The sequence below is a fragment of the Triturus cristatus genome, chromosome 4_2 (genome assembly GCF_964204655.1).
Source record: "Triturus cristatus chromosome 4_2, aTriCri1.1, whole genome shotgun sequence".
In the NCBI taxonomy this organism is placed as follows: domain Eukaryota; kingdom Metazoa; phylum Chordata; class Amphibia; order Caudata; family Salamandridae; genus Triturus; species Triturus cristatus.
In genome coordinates, this window is record NC_140586.1 from 71,184,892 (window position 1) to 71,206,788 (window position 21,897).

The 21,897-nt window shown below is 47.0% G+C and overlaps 1 protein-coding gene across 4 annotated transcripts in view; it reads right to left on the reverse strand.

The window, feature by feature from the left end:
* The window catches only part of ZNF653 (zinc finger protein 653), a 480,092-nt gene that overhangs the window by 74,742 nt on the left and 383,453 nt on the right, over window positions 1–21,897 (reverse strand). For 2 of the 4 annotated variants that reach the window (XM_085600569.1, XM_085600567.1), the window contains exons 9-10: window positions 16,425–16,449; window positions 16,071–16,266 (exon numbers count right to left, since the gene is read on the reverse strand). In XM_085600569.1, the coding sequence (XP_085456695.1) occupies window positions 16,071–16,266; window positions 16,425–16,449 (221 nt within the window). The remainder of the gene's footprint in view (window positions 1–16,070; window positions 16,267–16,424; window positions 16,450–21,897) is intronic. The other 2 variants (XR_014960481.1, XM_085600570.1) reach the window with 1 other exon arrangement.

Sequence of the window (21,897 nt, forward strand, 5' to 3'; positions counted from 1 at the left end):
GATTATTACATCTTATAATCCTAACTGACTCAGGGAACATGGTAGAAATTTGAGTTTAGTATGCCTGGACTCAGAATGATAAAATACATCTTTTAGTGAAGTTGGTTTTAACATTCTGTATTTGAAAATACCACTTTTAGAAAGTAGGTATTTTCTTGTCTGACCATCCAAACCTGCCTCTGCTAGGCTGTGTATTCCTTGTCTGGAGTTTGAGTGACAGGGGCTGGGGGATTCCAGGAGACAGGGTGAGTCAGCACCAGGCTGAATAGAGAGATCTGCATCTAGATGGGTGGGAGGGGTTGCACCTGGGACCTGAATAGGGCTGGGCCTTCCCTCCACAATGCTGGCTCCACCTCCTGTGGTGTGTCTGATGTCCCTACCCTGCACTGTGAAATGAAAGTAGGAGACATGTCAACAAAGTGCTCCAGGACTGACCAGGACTGGTTTGGACTAGGCAAAGGCCTCTCTGCCTTCAGAGAACAAAGAGAAAAGGAGTATAAATATTGGGACCCAGACCCAAGAACTTTAGATCACTTCTGGGAATCAAGAAAAACGTTTGCTGAGGAGAAGAACCAGGAAGCTGAAGGAGGAGACTACCCCTGTGCTGTGTGTTTGGGAGTTGGCCTGCAGTGGTTGCTTCATTACCAAAGAGAGGAGAAAAGGACTGAGTGTGCTTTCTTTCAACTTGAAGAAGAATCTCCAAGGGCTTGAACTAGAGCTTGCCTCCTGCCTGAAGTCTCAGGGATAGAAGACTTCACCAACCAGCTCCCCCCTGAATTCCCTTGCTGGGAATTGAAGTGCCTTCTGTTGTGCTGGGCCTTCTGAGAGACTGCGTGTCGCTGGGAGCCGGAAGCGCGACGCAACAACGAGAAGTGTGTCGCCACCGCAGCCGCTGTCATCGCATCGCCGAGGAAGCGAGCCGCCGCTGTCATCATCTCCGAAGCGCGGCGCATCGCCGGAGTAGCGGGACGCTGCCACAGAGGTCATTGTCGCATCACCGGAGAAGCGCGTTGCAGGGCCTGTCGCGGCTCCAAAGATCATCGAGTCGCCGCACAGCCGTCGGGTGTGCACGCATCACACCAACATTGTTGCATCGCAACCATGATGCCATTTTGTCGCATCGCACCGGAAAAGAGTATCGCATCGAGGTGCCAGCGGGTCGCATCGCACCGGAGAGCAGTAAGAAACCGACACATCAACTCCACACACAGTAATGAAGCGAGCATCAACTCCCCTGCGCAGCAGTAAGGACCGAAGCATCCACTCCCCTGTGTGTAAGGAACCGACGCATCACCTTCCCTGCAACCCTTTTGTTTTCTTTGCGCTACGCATCTAAGGTACATTGAGAGTAAAGTGTTGCATTTACAACTTGTGAGAACTGAGCTATTTTATAACATTTGAGAGACTATTTTTGAGTACAGTATTGTGGATTTTTGTCATTTGGTCTTGTGTTAAGTCTATATAAAAATACTTATTTTTATAATACAACCTGTGTGGTGTCCACTTGTAGTGTTGTCACTGTATTACTGTATGTGTTCCCAAATGCTTTACACACTGCCTCTGAGATAAGCCTGCCTGCTCGTGCCAAGCTACCAAGGGGGTGAGCAGGGGTTATTTTAGGAGTGTAGCCCCTTACCCTGACTAGACGCAAGGGTCCCTATTTGTCACAGGTACCTACCTATGCCAACTAGAGACCCCCAAATCTAACAATAAGCATTTATTTGGACTATGAATATGTACTTATATATGTGTATTACTTTGTATAAACGTGTATAATAATTATGTTTTTTTTTTTAAATATAGATATTTGTTAGTTCTGCTTAACAAATGTACATATTACTGATAGTTACATTATTATATGTTTTTAACATGTATGTAAGTGACTGCATAACTAAGTAAATCTTTTATCATAACTATTTATCTACAATTGCTTCAATATAGAATTAGGAAAAAAACCAATTAAAAGCAAATGAATTTAAAGTACAACAACACTTGAGAGGCAGAGTGTTTTAAATTAAATCTTTAATCTACATTTACTACCTTCCTTAAGCATATATATACCTTCCATGTACTTATGTATCTATATATTTATTACTTTTCTTCTAATTCCGCATATCCAATGCACTACCCTATTTCTCACCCTATTTCACACCCTTTACCGATCTCAATATATCCTCTAACTCAACTCTCTGACTTATCTCATTCTACTACTCTTTCCAATGCACTACCCTATTTCTCACCCTATACCTCTATCAATATATCTTCTACCTCCACTCTCTCATTCATCCCAAACCCCATACCACAACTATGATCCCCAAAATAACCCTTTCTAGACTCTTCCCTCCTCTACCCCTCCTTGCATCATCTCATACCTCTTTTACTATTCAGATCTCCCAAACAAGCCTTTCTAAACCTTTACCTCTGTCTATTCTCTCTCGGCCTCCCTTTTACTCATCGCAAATCCACTCCTACTGCTATGAACTTCTTCTATACCTCCTTCCCTATTCTATCCTCTTCCATCTCTCCACTATTCCTTTTCAATCCAAAAAACGGAATAACATGCCCACCGCTCAAATTAATTTCAAATTCCCCTATACTAACTGCCCTTCACCTCCCCTTTACTCATCCAAACCCCCTCCTATGGCTATGGCTATAAAGTAAAACTATAAAAAAAAAAAAACATTTCTAGACCCTTCCCTTTTTCTTCCCGAACCAAATAACTGGCTAACATATCCACCATTCAAATTACTTTCATATTTCACTATATTAGCTCACCACTAATCCTTTAAGGGTTCCTGAGTAGTGTGCTACTTGCCAAAAAAGCGCTTCAACACCTCATCAGGGGTAGCAAGCGCTATATAAATGCAAACCTTTTTCCCTCTTCTATCCCTCCACTATTCTTCTCAATCCAAATAATTGACTAACATATTCACCACTCAAATTACTTACATATTTCACTATACTAATTCATCACTAATCCTTTATGGGTTCCAGAGTAGTGTGCTACTCACCAAAAAAAGAGTTTCAACACCTCATCACGGGTAGCAAGCGCTATATAAATGCAAACCTTTTTCCCTCTTCTATCTCTCCACTATCCTTCTCAATCCAAATAACTGACTAACATATCCACCACCCAAATTACTTTCATATTTCACTACGCTAATTCACCACTAATCCTTTATGGGTTCAGGTGTAGCGTGCTACTCACCAAAAAAGCACTTTGACGCCTCGTCAAGGGTAGTTAGTGATATATAATTGCAATTACAATACAATACAATAAAGATACAACAAACATGCAGTAGTCCTGGGGGTGGGCCAGTGGCGAAGCAAATGTGCCATTAACATTAAAGCAAGCAAGCAAATTGCCCCACATCCTTTTGTTTGATAGTAAAACCCCTCCATAACTTGTTTATACTCTACACTATATCTTCCTACCTGTGGGAAGATGGTAATTGCCTAACTAATTTCATGTTGTAACATGGTATTTTCCCGGGGTGGCTCCTCCATGTGAGCGGAGGAGCGTCGCCCCACTGCTTTCTAGAAGTGCGAGAAGCAGAAACATAAAATGATATTATGAATACCATTTTATGTTTCTGCTTCTTGCACTGCGAGAAAGCAGAAGGGTTAAGTTGGGGGTGGGCGGACCTGCTTCAGGGCTGGGGAGGAGTGGCTTGCCCACTCTGAGGGCGCTGACTGTTTGGTCGCCCCAGGGCCGACCAAACCAGTCATACACACTCTGCCTTTTCTCCATGTAGGCTGAATGCAGCCTACATGGAGAAAATGGCCTCCCAATAGACGCCTGTGTGGTCGGCGTCCCAACCAATAACAACGCTGACATTGCAGTGTTGTGATTGGCTTAGGGAAGGGGAGGGAGACTGCCTGCTTCCTGTGAGGAGCAGAGAGGACGCGGGACTGGGCCGGGCCGGGCCGGCGAAGGTAGGTTAACTTTTTTGTTTTAAATTAAACCTCCCCACCCACGAGTCATGCCGGCGTGACTGGTATTTTCCTTGATCAATGTGTTTCGTAAAAAAAAAAAAAATAGCTAGTCTTGCAGCTGTGTCCCGGTGTTACTGCACCTGCTGGACTACTGATAGCCACACCCCTACCGGTAGTGGTGGTGGTGGTGGTGGTGGGGGGCCAGCAAATGCTCCCACTGTCGATTCTGCTAGTGAGATGCATGTTTACACATTAACCTGCTAAATGCAGACAACTGAAGATATCTGTGTTCACTCCATTTAACATAACACATTCAGAATGCAAGTACCGAGATGATTCCTTTCAAAGTAGCGCCTTTAGTATTGTGAATGCATTACAGAGTCTTCACTAAAGATGCCATTAAAAATATAAAAACGCCTTTGGGGAGAATATGAGGAAAGCAGCCCAAGGAACGGCACTAGCGGTAAACAGGCAACATTAAGAATCACAAAGATCCGGGATCGACAAAACATTCACCCCTCGCCGACAGTAGAAAAGCAAAGGCTGCATCGGAGAGGCAATTAATTCTGCTGATATGAACTACTTTATGTGCATGCGAAAATGTAAACTTCGAAGCAGTAGCACAATTATTTTTGCAACATTGCATGTTTTTCAGCCACATGGTTCGTGCTTCTCCTATGAATGAAAACAAGGAATGGAGTAAGATACAAAATGCACATAGTAGCAGCGTGTGATTTGAAAGTCCGCACTGCACACGATATTCCCTCTCAATGACATATGTCTGTCCCCGTTACGGTGCGCGTGAAGGATCATAGAGCACGAAAACGCCGAAGGGGATGGCCGAGGAGAGTTATGTCCTCTCTGCTGGGCTGCAGCTTCTGTGCCGCCCCCCGCCTGGATCACTAGATGGGACATGGGTGACCTGGCACAGCTGCTGAAAGTTTGGGGGCCGTCTGCCTGGGCCAGGGACTGACTTAAAGGAACAGATGGGGAGATGCGCAGTGCGGTGTCAGTGTTCCCTCGTTTTAAGTGATATTGGATCAAACATGAGCAATGCATGTTGGGAGACAAACTGATCTTGCCAGGAGTAACAGGTTTCACTCCAGATTACACTACTGCTTTGGAGCAGAAATGGTCCGAGTGTTCACAAAAAACAAACGTGCCTAATCTTTGACGGTTTTTTTTTACTAACACTTAAAAAGTGTAAAAATAAATGCTTGGCCAACACGTTGAAGAGTGGCATGCCAGCCCTGGTACTTCTTTTCAGGGCAGCTGTAAACATAGGATCAGGCAAAAAGTAGTCACTCACAGTCCTATAAAGGCTATGGATACAGTAGGCTGGCCCATTGACCCTTGCTGTATGCTTTGATGGGTCCGCGCCAGCCTTAGCAGCGTCTCCTGAGAGCCTCACCTGTCCAGCTCAGCTCCAGCGACGAACCGGGGGATTGCATCTCCTCCCTGCCGCCGCCGCATCCAGTAATTCACCTAACGGCCGCAGAGTGCAGGGGTGAGGGAAAACTACACTCCCCAAGCTCCTTTGCGGCGGAAGCCCGCCAACGCTAACAACGCCAACGCCTGGGGGCGTATATCTTTGCGGTCATCCCCCGCGCCGCGGGACGCGCGCGGGCGACGCCGGGCTAAGCCCGGGCAAAGGGTGGGCCGTCTGAGGCCGTCCGAGGTCGACAAGGTTGGGTTGGGCCAGGGACTCTGCCTGAAATTACCTCTGTACTATCTGTGTACACACGGTGCTGTGTTGCCTACATAGGGTAATTATTACGCTTCTCTGTATATTGTGCCTTATCGCGTATTGATTATTGTAGTCATTTTATTGGTCTCACTCATGCCTGGGAAAAAACAAACCCCAGCAAATAATACCTTAGACAATTATTTGATCCAAGTTGTGGCTAAAATCAACAATGACAGGAGATCTTCATTGGGATTGGATTCACCTAACCAATCCCACATGGTCGAGAACGAGTATGGGGATTCTTTGGTTTTACACAATAGTAGCGAATCCTGTGTGGGTCAAGCCCCTCTATTTGATACTGACCCCATCCTGCCTAGTGGTGTAGTCGCTCACAAAGAAGCCAATAGTGATAGTGAAGGGGTGTCAGTGATATCTACTAACATCGAGTCCCCTCCTTCTACTATCCCTGTACCAGCTCCAAGGGTCACTAGGGGTAAAAGCAAGGTTACTCAGAAAAGAGGGGGTTTAAGATCAGGCAAAAATAAAATTGCAACCCCTTCGAGGAGAATATCAACATCAGTGGATGAGGAAGAGGAGGTTGATCTGTCCAGCGAAGCCCATGTTACCCTTTCTAACGCTCAATTTACTAAACTATGGAGTATGATGGATACTAAAATCAAAGGTATAGTCAAACCCCTGGTTAGTAAAATTGACAAATTAACCGCTGAGGTCAATAGGCTAGGTGGTTTATTAGAGAAAACTTTGGCGAAGGAAAGGAATACTACTGAAGTTGTTGAAAAGCCAGCAATAAGCAAAACAATTCTTGCTGAGAACAGTGGATCTGCCTCTAACACTGCACCACTGTCTAATGTATCTAGTGGTGCCTTTGCTGATCCACCCCCGGTCGCTTCCACTAACGATTTTAATATGGGGAAAGGGACTTCCGAGCTTGTAGTTGAAGCCTCTCCATTAGTTCTTGTTCTTGCAAATGTACCCCCTTTGGTTTCTGGGGAGGTCGAATCTGCCCCTTCTCTATTAAACAAATCCTTATCATGGCTTACTAACAACATGATAATAACACCTTGGGGGAAGCAACAATTAGCTGATGAACTTGCTAATGCTAGAAGAGTTGAATGGATTGGTAACAGCATCAAAAGGTTCAAAGGGGACTGTGTTATTTTAACCTTCACTGGTCCTGAGGTTTTGTCTAACATTTTACCTAACATCTTGCCTCCACAGCGAAGGTCAACTTCAATTGTACCATTGACCCTGGACTTTTTTTATTCTCGGAAAGGAAGAGGCATGAACCCTAATATTCTAAGAACTAAATGGAATGTTGTGACCAACAGGAGTTGTAATGATGTTAGATTTCGTGAATGGGGTCTATGTGTGGAAAACAGGTTTTCTGCTCTGTCAAACCTGAATGATTGTGATTGACAATCATCCCTCTGTTTATCTGATTCACTCTACACTGTTGAGTTGGGACAACGAGAAGGTTCCTGCCCTGAGCCTGATACTTTGGAGGCCATAGCTGGTTTAATACCTGATAATGTAATGCATAATGGTACAAATGATAATGCGATGAGTGCACGTACTCTTAGCCCCAACCCTGTAAAGGCACATGATTCTGGAAACTTATTATCTTGGAATGTGGCTGGGCTAGGCTCAAAGCTGGGTTGCGGTGACTGGTTTAATTTTATTAGTAATTTTGATGTTTGCATCTTTCAGGAAACATGGGCTTGTGACCCTGTTTTCGCTCTGGGGTACTTACATTTTTATGTTCCAGCTTCTAAGGGCCCTAAAGGGCGTCCGATGGGGGGCCTCACAATATGGATCAAACAATCTTTAAAGGCCGTTGTAAAAAACATAGAAACCGGGCAGAAAGATATCCAGCTCATCAGACTTATGAGTGATTTATCCTTATCCATCGATATTTATAATATTTATGTCAGAGGTGGAAATGTAGGAAAATCTGTGGTTCTTCTTGCCCTGTATAATCTCCTCGAGACACATTCAGGTGGTAAACACATAATAATTGCTGGGGATTTAAACCGCACGTTTGAACCTCTTGACACAGGCGAAGCCTTTTTAGGTGCAGAGGAAGACAAACAATGGGATATCCCCCCATTAGATACCATCCCAGTAACCCGTTGGACAGAGGATATTTTGGGTTTGAACGCAATGTGCCTTGAACAAGGACTAAGAGCTTTAAATGGGAGGACAAAATCAGACAGGGTACCAGCTACGACTTTTGACAACAGAAGAAGCAAAAGTCGCATTGATTATATTATTTGTAGTTTTTCTCTCTGGCCCACTGTTAGAGATATGGTCGTGACAGAAATGCTAGAGAGTGACCACAATCCGTTATGTGTCACCCATAAATGGTGGCTGTCTGAATCTAACGCCTCTATTACTCTTGATGTTTGCCTTCCCCCGTCCATTGTGCCAACAAATGATATGCGTAGGCTAAGATGGACTAGTGTTAGGACAGACCAGCAAGCTATCGAGAATATAGGAGCTGCAACTGATAAGGCCATTATGGCCCTAGAGGGCGAAGCAGGGATTACTACAAGTTAACATCATTGAAGTTCATGAGTCCCTTTTCCAAGAAATCAAACATTATTTTCTTAAACCAGTAAACCCCAAGGCGACTCGCGTTTACAGAGTGGCTAAATGGTATAATCATGCTTGTAAGGCGGCACGAAACTCCTTGGGTGCTGCAATTAAGAGCAAAAACTTGGGGGCCATCCGCTCTGCAAGAAAGTCATATAAAACTTGCATTGCTAATGCAAAAAAAGATTGGGATGAAGCCCATTGGGAAAAGCTGAAGTGTGCTAGCGGACGAAAAGATTCTAGATTATTTTGGCATATTGTAAAATGGGGGCATGAAAGGCCTGAAGAGGCTTGCAATAATCATGTCCCGCAGGAAGCCTGGGTAAACTTTTTTAGTGATCAATATGCTAACCGGGCTCAGATTGTAAACAACATTAGCCCTATCTATACAATTCCTGAGGACAATCTTTTTACGATGGGCGAAATCCTGTCGGCCCTCAAAACTGTACACAGAGGACGTGCTCCTGGCATTGACGGAGTCCCAGCGGACGTTTTTTTAAACGACACTGATAGGTGGTGTAAATATATTCACTTACTAACAAACCACATTGCGAGGGGAGCAGCTATCCCGGCTTCATGGCGGGGTGCTGTTATCATCCCTGTGTACAAAAAGGGTGACCGTTCACAGCCCTGTAATTACCGCCCGATCAGCCTGATCGACACTGTGCAAAAAATTGTTGGGCGAGTGATTGTTAATCGATTGCTCGATTGGGCGGAAGAATTCAATATTCTATCGCCATTTCAGGCTGGGTTTCGTAAGGCCACTAGTACTGTGGACCAAGTTTTTCGGTTCCAGCTGATTCAGTGGAGGACTGTGGTGCTAGGCGGGGGCAGTCTTTACGCGGCTTTTGTCGACCTGAGGGCTGCCTTCGACCTGGTTCCCAGGACGAAACTGTGGGAAGTACTTGCGGCCTTGGGGGTCCCAGGAGTCCTGCTGACAATGATTATGAGACTACATGAAGGTACCTATGCTAAAATTCAATGGGGTGGATACGGTAAAGACACTGCCGAATTTCCTGTTGAGCGTGGGGTTCGGCAGGGGTGCTCTATGGCACCTACCTTGTTCACACTTTTTATTAATGGCATAGTCTCCTGTATTCAATCACAGGCAGTTGACGCTCCTTCTCTTGCAGGTGTAAAAGTTCCGATTTTAATGTTTGCCGATGACACGTTAATTTTATCTAAAACTCCAAGTGGATTGCAAAAAGCATTGGATATTTTTGATAAGTTTTGTGGGGATCACGGTCTCGAGGTGAATGCGTCTAAAACGAAACTCATGGTTTTTAATCCGTATCGTAATTTTAAATCTAATATTACCATGAGTGGACGAACCCTTGAGGTCGTATCATCTTTCACATACCTGGGAATCCTTATTTCTAATGACAATAGGTGGAACCAGCACCTACACATTGCAACTTTGAGGCACAAGCAATTGGCTGGAACCATCTTAAAGGAGCACAGGAAATCATTAACTAAACCGATCAAACCACCCCTGATCATATACGAGGCAAAAGCAATTGGGTCGGCACTATATGGGGCTGAGTTATGGGGGCATGATAACCTACAGGAGTTGCAAGCCTCAGAGAATAAATTCTTTAGGAATCTAACAGGTACACCTCAGAGTAGTCCGTTATTGCCTCTGAGATATGAGCTTGGAAGGAAGAAAATCTCAGAAATGGCCAAACTACGACCAATTCTATACTGGCGTAGGTTATGGACCACTCCTGAGCTCATACATTATGCATCCGGGTTCACTGACGTCGTCAGGGCAGATTGCTTTAACAAAATCAGATGGTTCAAATTATTAAAACCAATACTCCTTGAACTAAGTCTGAATGCACTCTGGTCTGATCCAGCAGGGGCATCATTCCCGAGTAAGGCAACCCTAAAAAATATTTTTGGGGATAATGTCGCTAACAAAAGTCTCCTCAGTATCAATTGTGGGGCCATGACTGCTAGTTTTCTCGAGGTCAAATTGTACCCCATGTATGAACTGTACTGGGATTATATATCCAAACCTTTGGATAGGAAATTGCTTTTTCAATTGAGGGCGGGCTCTCTTCCTCTTCGTTACCTAACATCTAAATGGAGGGAAGGTGGCCCTGCTACATGCCCAGCTTGTGGGGAAGGTATTGAAACACTTGGTCACTTTTTGTTTTCCTGTAAACTATACTCTAGTCCAAGGCGTGCATGGTTGGCACCTATGTGCAGGAATCTGGGCACCAAGAGTAGTATGGTGGCTTTGCGCATAGTAAGATCGACTACCTTAACTTGGATTATAATCGCCACCGCCAAGTATTTGGGGTGGGCATGGACAATTAGGCAGAGATTGCTAGTCCGGTGATTACTCTCTGCCTAGTTGAACAGAGACTGCTAGAGTATAGTCTATTCTCTGTTTAGTGTATTTTATCATGTCATCTGGAAAAAACTATTTTTAAATGATTCTTTTTAGAATAACGTTTTTATAAAATTATATTTAATTGCACTAACTACATATATGAACTTTACACCTGTGAAATGTATGTCTAAGTAGCTCTTTCACTAGCACAAAGAATATATAAAATGTACATAATTGCAGTACCTATAATCATGAATTTTATCTTTGCGATTAATTTCAACTTTGTCTCGTAAATAATTTGTATCTTTTTATGAATTGTGCATTTATCAATATGACATCTTAGATTTAATTGTTTTTTTATTATATGTTTGTATGTCTGCTTTTATGAGTAAATCTCGAATAAAGCACATTTTGAATTGAATTGCTTTGATGGGTAGAAGCAAATGTGAATGACACTTGAGCAGACCAATTGATAAAGAAGATTGACTGAAAGCCCCTGTATGTACTAGGAATCTTTTATTAATATTGTAAGGAATGGCCACTTTCTGCATGTTCACCCCAACAATTTTGGACTGATGCTGCTGGTTTATCGACTCTGAGAGTGCACCGAGGCCTGCTAACCAGACCTCGGTACCAGTCTTCTAACTCATTAGAAAGTATATGTCGAATTGGCTATCGCCAATTGGCAAGGACTGACTTACTTGTAAGTCCCTAGTATATGGTACCCAGGGTACCTAGGGCATGTAAGGCAGAGTGTCCAACCAGGGCAGCAGCACTGTTTGTGCCACCCTGTGTGTGACAAAGTACAAAATGGCTCCAAGCCTGCCTCTGCAGACTGAAAGAGCAGTGGTAACACTGCTAGTTCGACTTTGCTATTTAACCCAATGGCAAAGCCCCCACTTCCCTTAACAATATATGTAAGTATCCCCTACGAAAGGCCTATGGAGCCCTAATGCAGGGAGCTGTATATTATTAGGTAGAACATGTATTTTTATATATGTCTTAACAGCAACACTTCTAAATTGTCATTTTGTTGTGGAAAGGCTAGTAGACCCATTGACTAACACAGGGTTACTGGCTGACCCCTCAGCCTGGCTAACTTACGAATGGGACTACCTAGCTGAGTATTAAATCTGTCAAATTAATCGTGGTATTCAATCTGACCTGATGGCCAGGACACATTTAATGCCACTATTAAAGAAATACAATTTTTATAAAGTTGCCACTCTGTGACCCAGTTGTTCAGTGGCCTCACATGGGCCCTTGTCAACAAGCAGCATTCTGCCTGCCTACGGAGCCATGTGAAAGGCTCTCAGGCTTAAGAACAATAGAAGCCTGCTACAGGGAGAGGTGTTACCTCCCCTTCACAGGAAGCCACTCAGGCTGTTAGCCTAAAAGCGAGCATCAAAGGCGAAGCCACCTGTGGGGAGCAGATGGCATTCACACTCCTGAGGGGCTATCCTTTTTCTCAGGCAGACAGGTTGGAGCCAAGGACAGAGAGGGAAACCCAGTGCCAAAATTGGTTTTCCTGTGGGCATGGAGCCCTCAGGTAGCCATACCTCTAGTGTGAACTACCAATCTCTTGACATCCGAGGAAGGGTCCCAACATCTTGAGAGGGGTCAGAATAGTGCACACTGGGATTGCTAGATGCCACACATAGCCAGAAAGTCATCACCAAGAGGGAAGTAATTTGGTAGCCCATTACCTAGGGATCGCATCATACCCCCGGGCAATTTCTGGCATCAAATATGGCACCTATAGCAGCCTCCACCTCAGATCACATTGGAACTAGAACAAGCATTGGCATAGCCAATAGGTCTCGCCTTTGGGACCATATAAGTGGTTAGCCATGCAGCACACATATAGGTACTGTAAGTAGGTATTTTATACAAAAATAATTGGGAAAATTAAAAGGCCCTGGCTAATGACAGACCTAAAAAAAGACACAAAAAATGCAATCTGTTAAACGACTGAAAGAACTCACCTCCCCAAAAAAGTCCACATGTGCGAGAAAAGTTATCCCTCCCTACCAGACACCACAAAAACCAAGGAAAGAAGTTGGGCTGATGCGTGTTCATTAACATGCTGTTGAACCAGGGGCATTGCTAGTGTACGAACAGCAAGTCGACTATCTACAAGATTATAAATTAGCAAAACTTGACACCTCACTCCATTCATTTTGCTTTCCCTCCAGTTCTATCCTAAGGATAATCCCAGCTACATGTGAATCTTTGATCAAAACAATATAAACTCATTTTGATTTGTTCTTGTGTCCGCTGTCTATTTATAAACCGCGTAGCTTCTTCAGATATGCCCCTAATACTGACCTTGCCCTTAATTCTGTCATGTAAGGAGAACTGTAATCACTCCCCAAAATCTGTCTCTTTGCCAGCTAGTCACCCTAAAACTGCGTCATTCTCATCTAAGGCTACCATGTGGCTGCCCCCCCCCCCCCCTCCGAGCATGACCAGTATTCTAATGCCCTGGACCATACAAAAAGCAAGCAGGAACATCATCCATTGGAAGTATTTTTGTCTCGTATCAGTAAATACCTAGAATACCAAATATAAACAGAAAGGAATTTAAAATGTGCTCTGGAACTGTCGTAATGATCCATGGCTGATCTTTAACATTGAAATAAAAGGGCTGAAAAACATCCTAACAACATAGTGCTAGCTGTATCTGGTGAACCAGTGGTGAAGTATACTAAATGAGGACCGTAAAGGAAGGGAGAGTTAATCAGTCGAAAAGTGGAGATGATGTTTTGGTAAATGTGAAAGTGCAGTAAGTACCTGAAACATTAATTAGGCAAGGACCGTGAAAATAACGGCGAGTGAAGGAAGGCAGAAGGCGTGATGCTTTAGAGGACGAGTGCGAAATTTGCCGTCTAATGTGGGGGCTGGATAAGTAAGACTTACCAAGTGATTAAGAAGTTGAGGCCAGGATGAGGCTTATAGTTCCCAGAGAATTTGGAAACGCCGTCAGGGGATCGGTGCTTGTGGAAGCCTAGGTAAATACGAGACAGATGTAAATACAGTGTAGCATGTGGAATGGAACAAGTGAGGAGGTGCTGGGATGAAAGGCTTACCGTGATCAAATAGAAAAGCTCATACGGACTCTTCTCGTAATACATAAATACAGAGCCTCCAGGAGCGTAGGTATTATTAAACTGTAGGCAGATTTAGGACAGGCGTGAGGGCGAAAGCCCGAGGAGGGTGCCTAAACAGTGAGGAGTGAAGGAGCAAGGCTTACCGTGCAGAGAGCACAATGAAAAGCAATCCTATGGTAGACCGTGTTAGGGTGTCAACTGGTGAATTTTAATAAGGCAGCATTAGAGGGAATTTGGAAGTGAGAAGCCTGTGAAGAAGAAGATAAATGGCCCAGTGGAGCAGTGCAACAAGGAGGTGGTCAAACCCACAATGGTGAAAAACCAGCACTTACCGTGCGGTGGGGCACAAGAATAATCTAAATAAATTGGCAGACCATGGCTGCGTGTCCACAGATGAAAACCAGCAATGCTGGTAATTAAACGGTGCGGTGGCCTGCGGAAGAAGGAAGGACACATTAGGGCACCCCGATAGTGTTGTGCATGGCTTACTGTGAATTAGGGAGGTGTCTGCTGCGACCAGGAGGCTAAGTAAGACGCCGTAGTTGGTGGGATTAAATGCAATGGAGGGTGTGATTATGTGACTAGTCATATGATCCGTTCAGTGTGTGCTCGGTCGCGAAAATGAAAGTGATCGCGATCAAGCGCGGCGAGCGATGCGCTTAATGAGCATGACGAGGAAAGCCATATGGCGCCTCTGCTCGTGAGCGCGCGCCCGCGCACATGCACGCAAGCTGTAGGTCGGCCATGGTAGCATTTTTGAAGCCCTTACTAAAAGTCTCGCCAGACCAGCGCATGCGCTGGGTCAGGCGAAACCTAAAAAGGACCGAAGAAGGACTGTCCTGCTGCCCCCTGAACTGCACAAAAAGAGGCTGCACCGTTTGCTGGACTGCACATGCTGTACATCGGGCTGGAGAGGACTCTGCCTGTGGCTCCTGCCTCGGTGAAAAGTAGTGCCATGACCAAAGGAGCAACTCAAAGAAACCGTGGACTGACCCCCTAGAACCCGCACCAGGGGCAGCATAGCCCAAGTAGCAGGGCAAGCTTTAGTGGTGGTGGCACCCGGTGTGCCAATGCTTGTTGCCGCCCCTCAAAGACCTCCTTCTCCAGGGATTCCCTCTCTACCACCCTTTAACAATGCCCCTCCAGTCTCCAAAACCACGCCCTCTCACGTGCATTTCTGAATGCAATTCGTTGATGAAAAGTAATAGCTCACTGTTCTTTATTAGTATTTTAACTTATAAATTGCAAATAACAAAAGATCTCTCTGATAAAGACAGTAACCCACTGAACTACTTACGTTGTATGCACATTGTGATCTGCATGGTACATGTGCTTTGCAGCATAAAACCTCTGTGCTACCTTATGATGAGTCGAATTGTCCACTAAGTAAAACTCAATCTCTCTCCAGCAGCTCCATTAATCACCAGAGTCATCTTGACATTTATTGTTGCCAGAAAATTGTTAGAGACAAGGAACGCTGCAGTTGGTGCTTTTAATTCCATCATATATTTGAGAAAAAGCCCCCACCCCTTCCTAAGTCAGCACCCAGTGTGGTGGCACCGGTCGCACTGCCCTAGAGCCAGCCTTGCCAAGTAGCCTACTCCAGCATGTTGATAGCTACAGCTGAAGATTTGCTGCTAGCTGTCGCTGGGTGCCCCAAGACACCGATCCTCAACAGCCATAAGTTGCACCCATGTACGATGGACCCAGGAGTCTTGTCAAAGTCTGGATTGGTCACCCAGGAAGGGCACTAGCCTCCCCTAAAGCATTTTGCAAGTACCGGGTTGTGTGCAAACAGGCAGCCAAGGGGCAGCTGGCCTTCCTAGGTCTCATAGAGGACTTTGAGATACCGCAACCTCTGTGCTGGACGTCACCCCTACAAGACCTGTGGACCAAGGAATCACCACAAAGGCAGCCCCGTTGACCACACCATAACTGGAGCATCCTTTAGCAGCTTTTCATCCTGCATCCTCAGTATCAGGGCAACTCTCTATTATTTAATAACGGTTGTACTATAAAGTTTGGAACTGGACTGGAAAACGCTCTGGTGGTGTCAGACCTCCAGAACGCTTAACAAAAACTATCTGCACAATGCTGGTCAAAAGGTTCAACAAGAAGAGAGATGGTCAAGGTAAAAGTCTCAGCTGGAACAAGTTATGGCATAAGAGGAATTCTAAGATGGCCGCCGACCTCTCAACTCAGGCCGCGGTCTAGTTTACTCTCCACGAGCTGTTTAGAATCTTGATGAAGTGTGCGCCACCTCAGGAATGCGCACTTCACTGAAGTAACTGCCGAAGGCGTATCTTGTCTTGTGTCGCTCATGAATTTGGAGTTCAACTCCCCTTTTCGCATCATGTAGTCAGCGTCCGGTATCCCTACAACTTACCAGTTGCCCATCGGGTACAGGTATTCCCCCTGGTATCGGCATCTTGAGTGTGCGACCGGAGCAAAACAGTCCCAAGCGTTCGTAATCCTGAGTCGGCGCACTCTGACTGAAATACGAGTCTGTGGGTGTTCCCTGAAGATAATGCTCCGTCCTTGACAACGGACTCAGAAAGGGAGAAACAAAAACGAAGAATCTCCTGGCAGCCAAAAGTCATTGAAGGAAAGGATCATTCAAGAGCTTAGTGCGAAAATCTACTAGTAGAAAGGCTACCAAGCACTAAAACTACAAATAACTTTTATTTTAAAGAAAAAAAGAACTGTATACTAAAAATTTAAATACTGTTAGAGAACTTACCTGTATGACATCTTGAGTTCTTGTCCTAGAAGAAAAGAAATGATACATGTTATGTTTTTTAACTGTTTTATTTTATCTAAATCAACTTGTAATTAATAAGAAAGAACAGGAAAAGCATCATATCAAAAATAAAAAACAGTAAACAAGAAGATAGGTAGGTTGTATCTAATTTAGAAAAATATCAATGAACAAGTTACTTACCTTCGGTAATGATATATCTGTAAGAAACATTACTTAGTTATAGATTCCTTACCTTAGAATTACCCCCAGGCATCAGACTGGATCCGGGAAGCTTTTTTCGTCTGCAGTACCTCTGCACGTCGGAAGGTGTCATCGGTCTGCTCCGCATCCGTCATTGGCGTCGTGGTCGCCGGGACTACGTCGCAACAGCTACTTAGACGCCGCCCTCGCGTGCTGACATCATTTCTGTACCCGACTTTCCGCACCAGAAACGCAGAGGCATGCGACACTGACCACTGGTGCACAAAACTAGGGGCCTGAAAGGATATCCTTAACCCTAGAAATTAGTTCACAGAACGGGGAGGATGGGTGGGGCGGTAAGGGATCTATAACTAACTAATGTTTCTTACAGATATAATGTTACCGAAGGTAAGTAACTTGTTCATCTGAAAGAAACACGTTTAGTTATAGATTCCTTACCTTAGAAAATATACCCCAGCAATACCAACCCCGCAGGTGGGTCTGCGAATCAAGATCACACCAGGAAGTCCCGGATGGGAAAGGAGGAACAAGAGAACCTCAGAAATAGGGGCAGGAAGGGGATCCACAGTCTTTGCTGCGCTCCATGCCACAAATTTGTTCCATCTGCAGGCGTATACCGGAGGGACGCCTTTGCTGCCAAGATAACATCACAGACTTTGGGAGGAAGGTCGAAGGCTGTCAGTAGTCACCTCTCAATCTCCACGCAAGGAGGTGGAGGCTGGACAGGTTCGGGTGGAGGACCGTCCCCAGCTGCTGCGACAGAAGATCCTCCAGAAGAGGCAGTTAGATCGGAGGATTAATGGCCATGTGTAACAGCTCGGGATACCGGCTCTTCGTGCCCAATCCGGAGCCACAAGAATGACTTGGGCCAGTTCGCGCTTGATCTTATTCAGCACTCTGGGCAGAAGTGGTATCGTCGGAAAGGCGTATAGAAGACCGCAACCCCACTCGCAACAAAAAGAGTCAGCTAGCAATTGCCGCTTTGGAAATTCCAACGCGCAGAATTGCTGACATTGCTCTTTGGTGGTAAATAGATCTGACCAAGGCTCTCCCCACTGCCGAAAGAGACCTTGCACCACCTCCGAGTGAAGACGCCATTCGTGATCCATCATGCACCTGCGGCTGAGTTTGTCCGCCCTGGCGTTCAGTGAACCTGCCAGGTGTTGAACCACCAGGGATATGCCCTTATGTTCCAGCCATGTCCAGGGACGGAGAGCCTCTTGACATAGAGTCCATGAACCCACCAGCCCTGTTTGTTGCAGTACCACATGGTGGTGGTGGTGTCCATAAACACCTGAACTACTCTTCCTCGGACAGAAGGAAGGAATGCTTTCAGTGCAAGACGGATCGCCCAGAGCTCCAGAAGGTTGATGTGGAGCCTTGACTCCGCCGGAGACCAGAGGCCTCTGATCTCCACCTCTCCCATGTGGTCGCCCCATCCTAGAAATGATGCATCCGTCATCACTGTGTACTCTGGTGGCGGAAGGGAGAGGGCTCTGCCATTGACCCAATCCTGGTTCGTTAGCCACCACTGCAATTGTCGTGCAGTGCCCTCCGAGATCTGAACGCAATCGGACAGATTCCCCTGATGCTGTAACCACTGGAACTTCAGGTCCCACTGCAGAGCCCGCATATGCCACCTGGCATGATATACCAGCAGGATGCAGGAGGCCATGAGGCCCAGCAGCCTCAGGGTCACTCTGACCGACACCCGAGATAAAGGTTGAAAGATCGGAATCATAGCCTGAATATCCCGGACTCGCTGCTCGGGAGGATAAACCCAAAACTGCGTAGTTTCCAGAACCGCTCCGATGAGAAGGAGCTTCTGAGAGGGAGTCAGGTGTGACTTCGGTACGTTCAAAGTGAACCCCAGCGAGTGCAGGAGGTCTGCCGTAGTCTGGAGGTCGAAGACGACAGCCTGGGTCGAGCCCGCCTTCAACAGCCAGTCGTCGAGATAGGGGAAGAATGGAACCCCTGATCTGCACAGATGAGCTGCGACCACCGCCATCACTTTCGTGAACACCCGAGGGGCGCTGGTAAGGCCAAAGGTGAGCACGGCAAACTGAAAGTGCTTGTGGCCTACTGTGAACCGCAGGTAACGCGGGTGGGCCGGCAGGACAGGAATGTTAAAGTAAGCGTCCGGCAAGTCCAATGCTACCATCCAGTCTCCAGGGTCGAGGACAGACAGGACCTGAGCTAGCATCAACATTTTGAACTTCGCCTTCCGGAGGAAGCGGTTGACGTTCCTGAGATCCAAGATAGGACGCAGGCCTTTGTCCTTCTTGGGCACCAGAAAGTAGTGGGAATAGCAACTACAACCTACTTCTGGGGCAGGAACTCGCTCAATGGCTCCCTTGGCCAAGAGTGCCGAAACGTCCTGTTGGAGAAGGGCCAGGTGATCCTCTGACATATGATGGTGTGGAGGTGGCAAGGATGGAGGGGTAGTCTCTAAGGGAAGGGAGTAGCTTCTTCGGACTATCTGCAAAACCCACCTGTCCGACGTGATGGTGCGCCAGTGGGGGAGGTGATGGAGAATCCTGCCGCCCACTGGCGATTGGTAGCCCTGAACGGTCGGACTAGGAGGGTTAGGAGGCTGCTGCAGAGTGGGCTGTGGTGGACCAGCCGGCTCGCTGGTCCACAGACCCACGGCGGTCGTTCCCACGTCCCCGGCAGCGCAGGGGCTGAACAGCATGCGCCGGCCTGTGGCTCTGGGCAGAACGTGGTGGGGCACCTCTTCCGTAGCCACAAAAAGGGCGAAAAGCAGACTGCGCAGGGCGGGTGGTGGAGAGGCCCAAGGACTTGGCCATAGCTCGAGAGTCCTTAAAGTGCTCTAGCACATTGTCTGCCTTGTCGCCGAACAGGCGAGGGCCATCGAAGGGCATTTCCAAAAGGGTAGCTTGGACATCCCCTGAAAAACCAGTCGACCTCAGCCAGGTGTAGCATCGAAGGGTTACCGACGTTGAAATCGTCCTGCCTAGCGAGTCGGCGGTGTCCAGTCTACAGCGAATGGTAAACTTGGCTGCATCTCTCCCCTCGACAACTGCACGGGAGAGTTTGGCCTGGGCCTCCTATGGGCACTGGGGCAGCACCTGCGCCACCGTGTCCCACACAGAGTGGGTGTAACGGCCCAACAGACATGCTGTTTTTACCAACCGCAGTCCCAAGCTGGAGGAAGAAAACATCTTCTTCCCAAGGTGGTCCAGCTTTTTGGATTGCCTATCAGGTGGTGTGTTAGGGAATGCGTCTTTGGACGTAAGGCTTGGGACACCAAGCTCTCAGGGAAGGGGTGTTGGGAGAGGAAAGAAGGGTCGCCCGGAGCCGGGTGGTGGCGTCAGGAGATCATCCTATCCACAGAAGCCCCTGTGTTGGGCCTGGACCAGATGCACAAAAGTATGTCAGTGAGGGCTTCATTGAACGGCAGCAGGGGCTCCGAAGAGCTTTCAGCCGGTTGAAGTACCTCCGTCAGGATGATAGTCCTGACCGCCACCGTAGGTAGCTCGAGGTTGAGAGCCTCGGCCACCCTACACAACACCACTGCGAAAGAAGCGCCCTCCTCCGTAGTCACAGTAGGAGGAGACAACATGCCAAGGTCTGGGGAAGTATCCAGTCCACTGGCATTCTCCAACTCCTCTCGCCAGTCCAGGTCATATTCTAACTGGTCAATTAAAGGGTCTCCAGACCCCTCCCAATCCTTCTCACCCTTCTCTGGTTGCCAATCTGGCCTAAAAGAACCAGGGTGGAACAAGTGCAACAGTGCAGCTCCGTGTCCACATTGGGGTGGAGGCCGGGGTCAACACCCACTGAGGACACAACTGGCACAGCTGCGGACGTGGTGCCGGTGGAATCGGCGCCGGGGGAGGTGTGGTCAGGTCGACCGGCACCGATCCGGATCCAGGCCTAGATCCAATGTGACCCTGCAGTGCCGGGGCCCCCATCCTAGGCTGCGGGGCCCAAAGGAGCGCCGGCGGAGTTGGTGTGCCCAAAGATGGCATGCATCGTTTCGTAGAAACTCTGCGGCTGGGCAGGGGTCGCACTGGGTCTTGGGAAGGGAGGGAAACTCTGAATCGACCCAGCAGGCTCTGCATGCGGAGCCGCCGGAGGGGCACCACCCGCATCCCTAATTGCGTCGACGACGGACGGGGAGAAGTCTAAGAGCGACGATGCTTCTTCGACTTCTTCTTGTACTTCGACTTACCTGAGGAGAGCGAAGACTTGGAGGAGGAATAGTGGTGGTGGCTCAGCAAACGGTCCCTCGACCTCCCACGTGACCGGGACCTCGAGCGGCATGGAGCAGACTGCCGGGCCTCGAGAAGCTTTTGGGACCGCTCCTGCAAAGACTTCGGATTCATGGTCCGGCAGTCGGAACACGACTTGGAGTCGTGGTCGGGTTCCAGACAGAACAGGCACACACGGTGCGGATCCGTCACCGAGATCAACCGTCAGCAGGAACCGCAAGCCTTGAAACCGGGCATCCCTGACGTGCACCAGGAGTCGAAGACTCAAAACGATGTCGACAAAAGTCGGCTAAAAGTCTGTCAAACAGTGATTAGAGGTACTGCTCTCTCTGGATCTGCGCTGGCTGGCGTGGAAAAAGAAAGAACTGATGTCAGCGGGCGAGGGCGGCGTCTAAGTAGCTACCGCGACGTCATCCCAGCGACCACTACCCCAACGACGAACGCAGAGCCAAATGACACCAGCTTTTGATACGCATGGGTACTGCTGAAGAAAAAATTCTCCGGATGCAGTCTGACGCTTGGGGGTAATTCTAAGGTAAGGAATCTATAAGTAATTGTCTCTTTCAGATATTTGGAGCAGGAAAATCGGACAGGTGCCTAATGATCCCCTTCCAAACTTGCCTGTAAATGATCTTCCAGGTTAACTTTATAGACTACGGAGTTGGTCTGACCCACATTTTGTAATATATATGTGTAGCCTGAAGTGCCAGAGACAATTCCAATGAGTAGGCTTCGTTTAGTGACTCTTATTTACAAAAAGATTGTTTGTACCAAAATGACGGTATAGACATCAGTCTAGTTCTTCTCTCAAAAGGTAGGCCTAACCAAACCATGCACTGTTTTTTCCCTGTTCTGTGAGCTTCGGCAGGTATGGCTTTCCAAAACATAAAAACCTCATAAGGCCTTGCAATTTTTAAAATGTATCTGGAGGCTGTAGGGTGGCACATTTCTGCAAACATTTGGCAGCAAACATTTCAAATGTTTATTTAATATCGGGTTGTTGGCTAGAATAGTCA